General features: G+C 39.0%; 1 protein-coding gene across 1 annotated transcript in view; it reads right to left on the reverse strand.

The window, feature by feature from the left end:
• Positions 1-15,666, reverse strand: part of grid2 (glutamate receptor, ionotropic, delta 2) — a gene marked incomplete at both ends in the record, with an annotated part of 511,086 nt that overhangs the window by 218,440 nt on the left and 276,980 nt on the right. Inside the window, one exon of the mRNA XM_083913146.1 lies at positions 2,032-2,319. Within this exon, the coding sequence (XP_083769272.1) occupies positions 2,032-2,319 (288 nt within the window). The remainder of the gene's footprint in view (positions 1-2,031; positions 2,320-15,666) is intronic.

Raw genomic sequence — 15,666 nt, forward strand, 5'->3', positions numbered from 1 at the left:
CAACCTACACATTATGAATACACAGATACATGCACAGAAAACAGTAAGGCAATATTTCTGTAGGAGGAAGCGAAGAGGCTGTGGAAAGAGAGTGCCAGTTTATAAAAAGGACATAATATTTCTAGTTTAACGTTAGAGTTAATGGACTGGAAAGAGAGAGGACAAAGAGACAGAGGGAGACAGAGAAGCAGGGTAAAATGAGACAGCACACATGCAACCAGACTGATGTGTCACAAGCAATAAGATGCATAAAATGATTTATGCCTGTGTGTCTGTGTTTGTTTGTTGTTGTTTTTTGATACGGTTGGATGAATTAGAAATTGCAGTTTCATTAACCTACTACTGTCCTACAAAGGCAAAACACAGTAACTTCCTATTTGGTCAAAATCTAGTTATAACCTCTATCTGACTTTCTGACATCTGTTTTATTGTTATGCCATATCGATGTGCAGTTTTCCCTCATTATCAGCTTTTTAACTTTGCAGTAACAACAGAAAGTGATGTAATTGGCTGTGTAGTTACTGCATTCTGCCTGTACTGTACACGGGCGATCCAAATTAGAGAACAAGTTATTATTACTTGATTTATTCTAAAAAGTTGTTATTCTTTATTGTTCAGAATTTCATAGAATATCAGCTGTGGCTATTGCACTGCTGTACTAGCATGTTTTTTAAATGACCAAGGCACTTTAACGAAAACCTTTATTTTCTGAAAAAGCAGTGAGCAAAATTAGAGAACACTTTCAGATACCTCCCATTTATTGGTTTTAATCTGGCACTTGGTGACAATTTACTTAATTGTTGGACACACCCTATTTATCTGGCAGCTCTCTTGTTTCTGTCTAAGATGCAAGCCGCTCTAAAGTGACTAAAACCCTGTGACAACAGGTTGTTCACCTGATGGCGAAAGGGATGACACTCTATGCCATTGCAAGAGAGGTTGGGCTTTCCAAGTCTGTGATTTGAACAATATTTAAACTTTACAATGACCCAGATTAATTTAAGTCCCTCAAAAAGGCAGGCTGGAATTGGTTCAACACTGCAGCTGGAGTTGCTTGCCAGTTCATCGCTGTACAGGGCAAGGATCTTTCTCGGTACTCAGTGACTCCTCGTTTCAGACAATTTGGACTGAAGCCCACTCTGCAGTGACCAAACCTCTCATCAGCAGAAAGAATAAAAAGGCTCGACTTGCCTTTGCTCAGGAGCATGTTGTGTTGACAGAGGAGAACTGGTCCAGAGTGCACTTCCGTGAGGAGAGGGGAAACATTATGTTGGGCGTAGGAGGGCCTCTTGTTCAGCTACATGGCAGAGTGAATGCAAATGTTTATGTGAACCTACTTCGGCAACATGCAATACCTTCACTGCAGTTGTCTCCCAATCAGCCTGCAATTTTCATGCAAGACAATGCCTCCTGTCACACTGCAAAACAGGTAAAGCAGTTCCTTGAAGCTAAGAGTAAAACAATGAAATGGCCAGCCCAGAGTCCCGATCTAAACCCCACAGAGAATCTCTAGAAAATATTTGGCAACAAAGTAATGGCTAAGAAACTCACTACAGTTACCAAACTGTGGAAGAGACTGCAAGAAGAATGAACAGTGCAGTGTGAGAAACTAGTGATGTCCTGTGGGTGCAGATGTGCTGAAGTAATTCAAAGCAAGGGCCTTTACTATTCTTGTTGAAGTGAATAGTAAACCAGAGGTATAGATACAGTGATGATTCTATCAAATTCTGAACAAAAAAATGACAATATTTCAAAATAAATCAATTTTGTTCTCTAATTTTGATCTCCAGTATATTGCTGCCCAAGATGCAGTGACTGCGCTCTCTAATGTACAAAGACAGCTTAGTTGTTCCTAGTTGTTATCTGTAAATGAGAAATACCTACATGTATGATAGATAGAGAGACAGGCAGACAAATACACAGATAGATAGATAGATAGATAGATAGATAGATAGATAGATAGATAGATAAATGGATATATTTTTTAATTAATAATTGTGTTAATGATCCCCCGGTTGATCAGTCCCTTACCGAAGTCAGAATCATAGAAGAGGACGAACTTCTGCCAGCTGTACTCAGACACCACTTGCATGATGACCTCATTGAGATAGACAGGTGGACGGACCATCAAGGTGTAATCATCTGATCCAGGGAAGTGACTGATTGATGGGCAGGCGGAGCGAGGAGATCCTGCTGGGGAACGTTGGATAAAGAGGTGGGGGATGTGCATGGCATCGGCAAGAGTCTGAAGGCTGCCTGCAGACATGCAGCCGATTGAACTGACCAGAGCCAGGATACCACGGTTCATCAGCTCGCAGGCTGGATGGAGGGAAAGGAAGGCAGTAGTAAAAGAAGGAGAAAGAAAGAAGAGGGAAATGTTATTTTTCAGAGAATCACCAGAAGTAAAATATATGTAAAAACAATTACTGGTAAGAGTGCAAATAAGTCAAATTATTATTATATAGGTCACCACACTGCAGCACCAACTAAAAAGACAATTTAGGGAGCTGTTCCTGTTTCCACATGCATTGCATAGCTATTTTGAGGAAAAAAAGATGTTACAGTCATGCGGACACTGCTCTGTAGTAACTAGAAACAGACTGACATGAAAACACAGGGGGAGGAAACTGGATACAGAGGTGAAGGTTATATAAGGGTCTACATTTAAAAACCCACTACAACACAACGCTATTTTTCTGCACTACTACATTGTCAGTAAATACAGGCAAGCTTCCAGGAGCCTGAAAACACTGATTTCAAGCTGCCACAGAGAGGACAGTGAGTCATTTTAGCAATTGATGGAGACATGGACATGATAAAAGAGGGTTTGATGTGCCATCTTCCTTTAAAACTCAAGTGCCTGTCAATACATTTATTATGCTACTTTGACTGACAATCACGAGACAAAAGTTATATGATATAGGATGACTGCATTACGAAAACACGTTGTGCAGAGCATGCTTTGATTTTTTCCATTGAATATTAATGAATTTGAGTCAGAGCACGACTCATGCTTTTACTTGTGTCCATCCACCCTGTAAGCTTCTTTTCCAGTTTTCCTCACTGACAAAAGCAACCTTCTGCTGACAGCAAGAACTATTCTAGCTATTGAATCAAAGTGAAGTCTAGTCTTCAGCCTTGGGTATAGCAGAGTCATGTCAATGTCCACATTATTGATTGATCTCCAGGCTACTTCATGAACAATAATACAGTTAATGCATTGTAGAACACTATCCAAGTATGTTTTTTTTTAAAGTGTATTCAGTTATATTATAAAACCATGTTATAAAACATGTCCTTCTTGCCAGATAGACTGTCCACATTCCCCTGGTTGTTTGTGATCTGCTCCTGTGCCAAATTCACCTCCTTTTCCTCCTTTCAACTTTTCATCCTTCCCATACCTCTAGTGCTGTTAAAAACACCTCTGCCTCCTACCCTCTCAACCCACTCCCCTGTTATCTCCCCTCTTGTCCAAAACAGCCCCTCTGAGTGCTTACCTTTCAGCCCCAATCATTTCAAAGCTGCAGTCTTGCAGTGATTTTCTTTTTTTTTTGCCTTACAGCGCCACTGAATGTTGTACACTGTCCTCAGTTTGAAGTCATCTTCCTTCCTCTTCCACCTACTTTCCACCTACATCCTGCTTCAGCACCCTTTCTATTCCACCAACACATCTTTTTCACCATCCTCCCAATCCACCCACCCCCTTGCCATCCTCTTTTCTTTTCTCTATCCTCTTTGTTGCTCTTCTTGCACACTTTTTTGTCTCTCTCAGCCTGCTATGACATTACTTTTACTCACACGGCCACTCAGATTTTTTCCCTCATATCCATGTCCTCTGCATGCATCCCTTCTCACACCCCACTATCGCATCCATGTTGCTCCTAACTGGGTCCTTCACTAGCGTTGATTTCATTAACATATTTTCATGCGCATTTTGAAGAATCACATTAGAAAAGCTGTATGGAAATGACAACAACTGTAAAAAACATCTTCAAGTTTGGCAAAATCACTTAATGCATTTTCCAAATAAATTCTGACTAAGCAAACATTTAACTCACTTACATGACGCTGTCAGCGTCTTCCTGGATAACAAAATTAATTTGTCTTCATCTGTGGACAGCAATACACGGCCAATACTAGCTGACATACAATAAAAGAACAATTAAAACTTGCCCAGTTGAAGCAAATTCCTGAAGATCTCTCTCCATTTTTCTAGAATTGATGGGTTGGACAAATTGGCCATCTAAGTTTGTTTCAGGTTCACAACCTCTACTTCTGCTGCTCTGTTTACTGGTGGATTACAGCAATGCTTAGTCGAGCTTCTGAAGAATCTATGCTGTATAGTTTATTGCTCCAAACCAGTTGCTTAATTTAAATTTAAATTTTACGACATTTCAAAAGTTTGCTTAAAATTGGCTTGATAATTGAATGGAAATGCAGCTAATGTGTGCATAGCACCAGATGGGGTTTTTCACTTCAAGCTGACTGAAACCCTGTCGAAGGGACACTGGGTAAAACAACGCAGTGTAAACAAACACAAAGATACATACACACAATTCTTGCAATAGTAATGTACAATAGCATGAAAGCACAATCTAAACCACACAGTCAGCCTGTATAATGCCACATGCATTAAACTGTCAACACTGCAAAAATAAAGCCAAAGAGAAAAGAAAGATAGTTTGCAAGAAAGAAAAGCCTGAAAGGACAGATTCATAGTGCTGAGAAAAGCAGAATAACATATTGTATGTGCGAATATGTGAGAGACACAAAGAAAACATAAAAGCTGTACAATGTGACAATGTCTCACAAGGATTGCACTAACACCACCCAATGAGTTTTGAGTTATTTGTCAGGAAGAATTTTCAAATCCTGACAAATACGTGTGTTTCTGTGTATTAATGATGCACCACTTACTTTTTAGTCAAATATTTCAAGCATTACTAATTTCATTGGGATACATTATTTTTAGTATGTACAATCCACCCTCAAACTAAATCCACCCCCTGTTCAAGAAACTTTAATTTTCTTGAACAGTTGGCATTTGTAAACAAAAATGCTTAATGGAGCTGGTCCGCAGTTTAAAAGGTAAATTGGTTACAGTTGTCAATCCAGTCTCGAGGAGTTCAATGGCATGAATCTAATTTGGAGGCAATAACTATAAATATATGAACACAAAACCCATTCTGTAATTAATTGGCAATACATTGCTATGAAAGATTTCCATTTTAAGCAATAGCTAAAGGGATATTTCAGGCAACCATTCCCTCATGCATTGATGTAGATGATTAATAAGTGGAAGCTAAAGCAGTTTCAATCTCACTGTCCATTGTGCAAGTCCATATTTTGAGTAATTAATTAAAGTGTAACAATATATGATTAAACCTCGTTAAGTTCCAGCATACTGCATCATGGCTATCATCCTTCAAACCAATGCGGCAAGGATTCATCTTCTATCTACTGTCACCTTCATGTTTGAGCATAAGTACGCCTGTCGGTGTGTACAGGATCTGTGGATTTATATTGTGTAAAAGAAGTGTGAAAGCATTCCCTGCCTGTGTATTTGAGTCTGCATTTCTCTGAATATTTGAGTTGAATAAGTCAGTCATGTATCATAAGCTACATTATCCAGATTCCACATCCCTATTATAGCAGTCATGCTAACCACGCTTGAGTGCCTTGCTCTAGTCTAGCTATAGCGCATTAGCTTAGCATCATCAAGGCTTTGGCTAATGGAAGGCTTTGCTAATCCTCTACTTATTAGGGCACTTTGGAGAATTAGTGCCCTCATCCCCTCTACATCACACACTCTTAAGTCTGCTGGGGGCTTCTGAGCACTAGGCTCATTAATGTTCTTTGCTAATGACTTAGCAAGGGCCCGTTGCGTTAACCCAGCCCAATGTTACATCACTCTGAAGTAGGCAACAGTTAAAGGAGAGTGAAAAAGGTGGCCAGAGCAGCAAAATATGTCTGTAGTCACTTTGCAGAGTTTGACAGTACCTAAGAGAAACGCACTTTGCTTATATTATGAAAGGTTTAAAAATATAAAAAATAATTGAAAGTAAGTTGAGTTCAATGTTAAGCTGTACAGATGGATATTGCTTCCTTATACCTTGCCAACACTAAAAACAACCCACTGTGAACAATGACTGCAGTTGGAGCACAAAAACAGATTTGGGCTACAGAGAGAGAGAGAGGTGGTAGGAGGTGTGCAAACGAATACAAAGTGTCGTCATTTGGAGTTTTTCACCTATCATCCTGAACCATAACCGCCTACTAAACAACACTCACACACCACCACCATCATCCCCAGCCCACATATGAGCACTATCACACATCTAAACCCCTGTTGTACATGAGCAGTATGGTGACGCACAATAAATAATTTCAGGATCAATCTTGCTAAAGCAGGTAAAACCTGTCAAGAAGTCATGCAGAGTGGTTTCCTTGAGGGATATACATGTCAGTCATGCAAACACACATGTACACATCCAAGAGTTCAGACTGTCAGCCACACGGATTACTGTGGGACTCATATCTGCATTATTAAATTATCCACTCTGTGTTCATTTATTTATTTATTAATTTTGCTGGGAGGTCATCATGCCTGAATGGTATTCCATCTCCTCATCAGACTTTACACATGACTCTATTGGGAACTCAACAACTTGTATGTTGAAGTGCTACCTTGCCCTGGTCTTGTTTACATTTTCTGCCATTTTGATACGTCAGTTTGATTCATACGTCAGTGTGGATTGTTCACATGTTGTCTGCAACAGAGCATGTTATTGAGCTTTCTCTCTAGCTTGCTGATCCGTCAGAAGAAATTGACTTTAAGTACTTCACTTGCACCCAGGTGCGACATATTCTTCTCTCTATCTGTGTCTCTCCAAGAACCTCTCCTCCCATCGCACGCACACACACACACACACACACACACACACACACACACACACACACACACACACACAAATACACACACACACACACACACACACACACACACACCCACACACAAACATACACACACACACACACACACACACACACACACACACACACACTTCCAGTTTCTGTGGCCCGGCGACTGAGGATGGAAAGTATAGGTAAGAGAGACGGGTGGGAAGCAAGTAGATCAATACCTGCATAAAACCAATAAAAGAGTGACTGTATGCCTTAAGCTGTAGAACATTTCTTAAATAAGTTCAACACAATTACAGGCATATGCAACATTGGTAACTCCAGTTTTAAAGAATAATATCAATTTAAACAACCACTGTGGCAAGGCATAACATATGCAGTTTAAGCAAAGGGTGGGTGATGTGGATAAAATTGCTATCATTGTATAATTTTCATAATCACAATGTGGATTTTTATAGACCAATCTGAGCCGTGTCTCCCTCCAGAATGTGCGTCCTTGAATGGGAGATAAGTGTACCTTTTCAACTTTTACCTGTACTTTTTATGCAACATTACTTTTGCCAACGATGTCTACGAAGTCGGGAAGAACCTGTGCAATTCCCTGCTGGGAATTTCCTTGGGAAACTTCAACTTTGGAAAAAAACTGAATGTGAACTGTCAGCTAAGCTAACGCTGCTTAGCTAGCTCACGTTAGACGCCTCTATCAATGCTGACGTGGTTGCACAGAGTAAATTATTTCAATGTGGTGTTATTGTGAGATATAACGTAAGTTGCTCTAACTAGGGCAACCTAATGACCACAATGTAAACGTCAAGTATCTGAGTTAATCAGTGAGGTAAATAATCACAAGCACTCTTCATGAGGTAAAGGTTTGTGAAGGTTGTAGAGAACTTACACTTCTTATGGCAGCTCCCATTCAATCGCACTCATAATGGAGGGAGACGCCACCGCAGCAATGGCAGCTTGTTCATTTCCTGTACTTTGCCGGATGCGTCTATACATTACATTTTATCAAAACAGTATTGAAAGAAGTGAATATTGAAAAAAAAAAACATTAGACATTTCTGTTGTCTGTTGCTTATTCCATGAATAACTACCTGACAGAAGACTTGAATGCAGTGATCCTGTTAATACAATGAGAGGACGAATAACAAATTTATATCGCTTTATGGTTGGTATTGTATCGTCATCCAATAGCAAGAAAATGTGTAGCAAAAGGCTATTTTACATTTGTATTAGCTCCTTTTTTCAGGTTATGGCTTAGCTGACAGGAGCAGGCACAGCTCAATTTGTTTTCAGCATGAGAGAAGTATCCCATTATGTAAAGCAATAAGCTCAATGAAAAGACATTGAGTATCTGCTGGCTGTAAGATGAGTATATAATCATAATCAAGTGTTTGGTTTCATCTGACATTCACTGACAGAGATACTAAGTCCTAGCCAGCTAGCGCTCACAGCACTGCCATAGCCAAGAGTGTATCTCCATGTCTAGAACTGTGTGTGTGTGTGTGTGTGTGTGTGTGTGTGTGTGTGTGTGTGTGTGTGTGTGTGTGTGTGTGTGTGTGTGTGTGTGTGTGTGTGTGTGTGTGTGTGTGTGTGTGTGTGTGTGTGTGTGAATGACCTACTTGTGTCTGTGTATTGTTTCATGTATTGTTCCAGATCCGCAGCTCCGAACTGCTGCCATGCATTGTACCATACACGGCTAAGCACTGAGTGGCAGAAAGAGATGCTTACTCACACTGCTGGCGGGCTGAAAATATGCTCTGCTCTGTATGCGTGTGTGTGTGTGTGTGTGTGTGTGTGTGTGTGTGTGTGTGTGTGTGTGTGTGTGTGTGTGTGTGTGTGTGTGTGTGTGTGTGTGTGTGTGTGTGTGTGTGTGTCACTGTAAGGTCTGAATCCTGGCATTTCCTGTTGCTGAAAACACCACACCAATAATTTCTCGCAAACACAATCTGTTCTTATTCCTGCCCTGAGTATGCCCCCCACGCTCCACCCTTTTCCCATTAACATTTAATGGACCCCTTTGGTCCCTTCATCTTGTCACATTTAACATCATCTATTCCTAGCTATCTCCAGTCTTTGTGCCCTGGAGTTGTATACAACCTCTCTTTCATCTAGACTCTTTTTTTGTCTTCTGTGTAACTCTATCTGTGCCTCTTCTTCTCATTCCCTTTAACTGCTCCTCAATCCAGCCTTTACCACTGTATTTATCCAGTTACTGCACTCACCGTTATCACACCAGCCAGATGAATGCCTCTTTCTCCCTTTTTCTTCAATGCCAATCTCTCTCTTTCCCTGTCTCTCTTTTTTTGTGAATGTTCACTCCACCACCCTTTCATTCCTTTCTTTCTTCCTTTTCTTCTTAAATAACCCCATCTACTCATCTTTCAGCCAATACTTTTTTGGTATTCATTCTCTCCACCACTCCCTTCAGCATGAGTCAACAGTATGTCGTTGAGCATGACAGATAAATGCCTCCTCATTGATCTCTCCTTCCTTCACCTTTTGCCACCAATCCAGAATCAACTAAATAATTTACTCCATTATCTGAGAATGTGGCGTGTATTGTACAGTAGATCATTCAGGATTAGTTCATGTTTCTTCTGCCCTCAATCCATCTATTCATCCATCCATCAATTAAATTATATGTTAAATCCAATTAAACTGTACCATTCACAACTTCACCTCTAGTGCCTACTGCAATCTTCCCTTTCCTTTTCATTATCTACCCATCCAAACCCTCCTTCCCTTATATTTTGGTTTAAAACCACCATCCATCTAAGCAGTGATCCACAACAACTAACTGTACAGCACGCACTGTATATTTCCCTGCAGATTCAGCAAGATATGTGATGTAATAAGGGAATGAAACACAAACAGCCCAAGAGCTGACAGCTACCATGAGTTCTGTGTATAAATGGCTTGAAAACTCGCACTTACATCTTAATGTATCTAAGTATGTACAGTACTTTGCAAAAAAGGTTACTCATGATAGTAATCCTGATGTTGTTGCCCAAGGTCAAAAAATTGAAGTAGTAAAATACTTCACATATTTAGGAGTCATTCGTGACCAACAGCTTGATTTCAAACAACAGGTTAAAAAAAAGTGTGAAAAAATTAAATTGAACTTGTCCAACTATAGATTAAGTAGAAAGGATATAACTACTGAGACAGCAAAGCTATACCTTGATTAGATGACTATCACATATGTTATACTGTATAACACGCTGGACAACAGCATGTAAAACAAAGTTAAAATGAAACAGCCTACAAACAAGTACTTAATAAAAAGCAAATGTATCATCAATGTCTCATCCTGAATAAGTATGAACTACTAAGCTGGGAAAACCTTGTCAAACACATTGACTCTGTACTTGTCTACACCATTTTTCATGGTCAAGCTCTTGCACCATTGTTGAATTTTGTTCAAAGAAACTCTAATCTATCAACTAGAGCAGACTCAAGGGGTGACTGTAAAGTACCACTCAGAAAAACTGCGTTTGGTTAAGCAACATTCTTCTATCGTGCTTGTGTAACCATTGTTATGTCATCCTCGATATAGTTTCTTATTGTTGTAAACATGGACCTTCTACATGTGTCAAACTTTCCCTTCCTGTTGCGATGAATATGGGCAACATCTGCTGACAGGAAGGTAATAAGGACTGGGACTGTTGCCGAGCAGTAAATGCCCATGATTTACCATTTAGAAGGTCTATAGAATGTGAATCTTTTGGTCTTGTTACATGTTTGAAATGCAAGCTAGCACTTTATCATAGGCAATCAAGCACTTAACACACTTAATTAAGGAAGGTCAGAGATAGGATTGTGCACTCTACCAGGAATTCTGCAATAATAACCAGTGCAAGTGTTTAATTGCCACTCTATATAATATGTTGTTACTGTCAGTTCTGTCATTGCCATGTTGATTTTGTTGTTATGTAATGCCTTATTTTCTTCTGTTATATATTCGCTTGTTTTGATGTCTTTCATTGTTCACTTGCCAATGGGACAAGGGATGCAAATTAGCCGCCTGGCTACAATCCCACACATATTTACGTGTTAATGTTTATTAAAATGTCATGTCCCATTTAAAAAAATAAACAAACAAATACAAAATGCAAATAAACATACATTCCTGCGATGTACTGTATGAGTATTTTAGCAAAGTGCTTGTGACAATGCTTTACCGGCAAGTACCTCTATATGTACAATCTCTTTTCCATTTAATCTATTCTTCCTATCTCTTATGATTCTCTTTTTGCCCTCCAAAGTTAAATTATTTGTTCCATGTTTAAGGTCTTTTCACACCAAGTCTAAAACAACATTTCTCATTTCTTGTTTCCTTCGGCTATTCCTCCTTCCATTCAGCCTCGATCCATTCACCCAACATTGTATATATCTTTGTGTCTATCTGTTGTAATGTCGAGAAGATGAAAATGCCCTCTGGGAAAATCTGCACCTCTCTTATTTACAGCCCTGGGGCTTTTACTGCTATTACAGGACTCGGACAGGCCTACACCCTTCTTTCTCTCATCCTACACTTTTCTATACTTGCACTATTGTTCTTACATTCTAATGAGAACCAATTGAACCTTTTCTTCTGAAAGGACACACAACAAATAGCATGTAATTTTGCACATTTATACAAATTGAGTTTTGCCTACCCAAATTCCCTCCCTCTTGCTACTGTATCATTCTCATATACTCTTTGTCAGCTAGGGTAATGACCCATTTCTCAATACTTTAATCATATTAAGAAAATCGATTGGTTGCTGTTCATTGCTAATGGCTCAGCGTGTCTCTGTTTTCATTGCTTGTGAACACAGCAGATGTAATATTTTTCCACTTGGTATCTCAATAGTCAATTGCACACAGGTGTTTGTGTGCAAGTGGGGTGCATGTATTTGTCATTGTGATTTCATGCCTGTGCAGCCACATCATTATCAGAAAGTGAGATAGTGACTGTCATTAGAAAGAGATGGTATGTGGCAGTGAGCTGGTTTTTTTTTGTTTGTTTGTTTTAGTTATTGAATGTGATGAGTAAAAAATTGCTGCAGCTGTTGACACATCCTACACAGACTGACTGGCTGATAGTTCTCTATCATGAAATTGGGGAAGGGACTATGGATAATCACTGCGCTATTCATATCTCCATCATACATAATATCTGATCAGAATTTGACAAAACATTTGGGGGAGTTGCACCTAATTTACTCCAATCTGTCACTGTAAACACCGTAGTGATTGGCCCGACGTAATGTGTGTTTACTTCTAACTGACTAACCCAATGAAGGATTGTGTTATTCATGGGAAACGTAAGTGCTGATTTCTGAGTGGGTGAATTTGTGTTTGTGTGTGTGTGTGTATGTGTGTGTGTGGTATTCTACACACAATTTATACCAACACAGTGTTTACACCTTTTACCATTAAAATATATTATCACCGATATAGTGCATTTTCCCGCATAGGAGACAGCACCATGTTGAACGATGAAAGAACTTAATTAGCTGCAGCTGTTTACACAAGATTTGGTAGAGAGAAGAAAGACACCAATAGATTGAGTGAGAAATTGTGAGAAATAAGATCAAGAAAAGAGACTATTTTTGGTCTTAAGAGATTAAGATAGGAATGTGCATTACAGAAGGTAAGAAAATAGAAATTGAGACTGGACAGCAGGGGTGGAGTGGCCATCAGGACAACCAGGAGATTTCCCGGTCGGTGGCCAATAAGCTCAAGTGAACCGGCCTGCAGACTGCCCTGCGCAGCCGTGTGATGTTCATGACTGGCCCATTGAGATAAAACTCCTCAGAATCAAGCACGCTCCCGTGAAAATCTCAGAAATCTCTATAAATCCCAAATTTGAAGAGTCCAACCACTATTTATAACACTTTTTGTGTCTCTACATCTCACTCATGGTTGCTACAGTGTCCCACTCACTCTCATTAATCCAGCCTACTGATTTTTGTTTAGCCTCCTATCTTGATCTAATTATTTTTATTCAGACGTTACATAACTTTTATGAGCACAAATATAAAATGGCCAACTATTGAATTTGTTTTTTTGTTCATAAATTAATGTAGAATGGTCGGAGCAAAGCCTCATGGGAAATGGGAACTGCGTATCGCTCCAATGATCGCTCCGCGTTTATCCAATGAACGAATGGGGATGAATGAGCGGCTGTCAGACAGAGAGAAAGCGGGAGGTGCAGGTGAGTTGACAGGGAAACGGTTAGCTCAAGCTTTGACATTGTTGCGAATTGGCAAACATTTGAGCTGAGTTCTGCATAGTTCCTCCTCAGTGGGGCGGTGTCGTCATATCATGGCCTGCACACACACACACACACACACACACACACACACACACACACATTGATGTTTTGCAATAAGGAGAACCAATGGTAAATGAAGGATGGGTAAAAACCTGTGAAGACAGACGCAAGCACATGCGAAGCAGTGTGCAGGACAAGGAGAGGGTGAAGGCAATGAAATGAGGGAGGGAACAAGAGATGGATAAATTATGGAGAGACTGTGGGGAATTCCATGATTATATTTGACTCTATCAGAGTGACTTCTATAAAGAAATAACAAAAGTGGCAAAAGCGTGAGAAACAATAGAGAGCAGTTGACTTACTTGTAATGGAAAGTTACAGTGATTAGCCAAAATTAATTGAATAATTCAAGTAGAAAAGCGCATTGATTGAGAAGGAAGAGAGTATAGTTTGTTATCTTCAGAAGGTCCCATATTTTGAAAAGTGAGATTTCCATGTATCTGTCATATTATAAAGCAGGTGTACTGTAAAAGTATCCAAACGTGATTTTATTATATATTTATTATTATTATTATTTATTTTTCATTTATTTAATTTATTTAATTTTTTTATCCATTTTTATTTTATAACTATGATTATTAAACTTTATTAACCCACTTATTTGTTTTTCTCCGAGAGTAATGTTGGTTAAGAGAGGCAGGGGAGGGATTTTCCGACTGTTGCTGTTTTTTCATAGTGTATTGTTTATTATGAACATCCAAAAACTTAATAAAGTTTTGAAAAAAAAAGTCTCAAAACACTCCACAGAGAAATGCACACAGTCTGTTTTCAGACAGACACTAAAAGAAAAAATGATGTCTTAAAACTAGGGGTGGGAGAAAAAAACTATTCTGAAGCGATTCACAAATGTCAAAAATCGATTATCTAAATGTTAATTGATAAAATACTGTTCACGGAATGCAAAAGGCTGAACTTGGAAATACGGTAGTGAAGCACCCGTACAGTCTTTGGCATTGCACATATAGAGACACTGCACAGAAATCCGATGGGTGTGTCTTCTTAGCTGTTTTTTTAAATTAACTGGTGACTGAGAGACTAGCAGTGCAATGTTGGCCCGTGGCTTGGCATGGATTAACATTACTTCAGAAGGCATCGTTACAGACCGTGGCAGGGTATCACACTTGCCAAACAATGGATGATACTTTTGTAATAAAGACAACTAATATTTCCATGTGTTTCTGGTGAGAGCACAATGAATGTCCCAGCAAACCGTTTCTATCTCAACGTTTCAGAAGACACTGACAAATGAATGAGTTAGAGAGGGGAGGTGTTTATTTTCTCGTTTGTTGACACATATGTCTCACTGCCACCAGTTAATTAAAAAAACAGTTAATCTGACACACTGGAACCCTCTGCATTAAAAGTTAGCGTCTGGAAGCACTTTCACCCAACTCAGAAAAGGCAAAGCAAATTAATAACTCTATAAATGTTTATTGCCAAGGATTTGCGTCTGCACTGCAACGTCCCATCTCAAAGGTATTTTACTGACACAGCAATAACAAGAAGAAGAAAAAAACAAAGTAATGGAATCACTTTAGAAAGCGGGAAGGATAGCTTTAACATGTGATGTGTGGACATCCTTTGTCAAAGAATCTTATGTCAACATGAGTATGCATTTTATCACAGATGAGTGGCAGCTAGCGTCTCATGTGCTCCTAATGAAAGCAGTGAATGAGAGCTCTATTCTCTATTATTTATTTGTCGATGAAGGCAGTTTTGTCATGTTGTTAGGAATATACTGAAGTCTGTATTAATGTACTACAAGACGCTACTATAGGCAGACTTTACTTTTTCTGTCAAGGGATATATGCTGGCAAATGTAATGTTCCAGTTGAATCATCAATCAACATCACTTCTATTTGTTTTTATTAATAAAATATATCAGGAGTAAATTAATTTTGGATCATTACTAATACTTTGCTAAAGAAGTACTAAGTAGTCACAGTGTGAAAAAAGAAATTCTGTATGGAAAAAAAAGATGCATCAAGATGCATCAATAATAATTTTATAATCACACTGCAGCCCTCTAAATCATGATCGAAAGGGGCCTAGAAATTATTAAAGCATGTACAGTATACATGTTACAGTAGAAACCAAAAATACATGGACCTGAAAATGAGCATAATATATCCCCTTTAATGAGAATGCAACCAACTGTAAATGATGTGTGCCTGCATAGGAAACTGAATCACTAGCTGTTTGATATTTAGTTTGCCTTACAGAACAGTTTTAATTGCTTTATGCAGAATTCAGCTTCAAGTCTGTCATGCTTACTTTGGACAAATACTAGTGTGAAATATTGTTGTTTTCCTCACTCCTCTTAGTCATACAGATGATACTGTAATAAAAAAAGGCTCATATATACTGTAGTTTTTCAGTGAAAAAGAATGATGAGGTGAGTTAGTTGGGATTTGATG

The sequence above is a fragment of the Echiichthys vipera genome, assembly GCF_963691815.1.
Source record: "Echiichthys vipera genome assembly, chromosome: 4".
NCBI lineage: Eukaryota > Metazoa > Chordata > Actinopteri > Perciformes > Trachinidae > Echiichthys > Echiichthys vipera.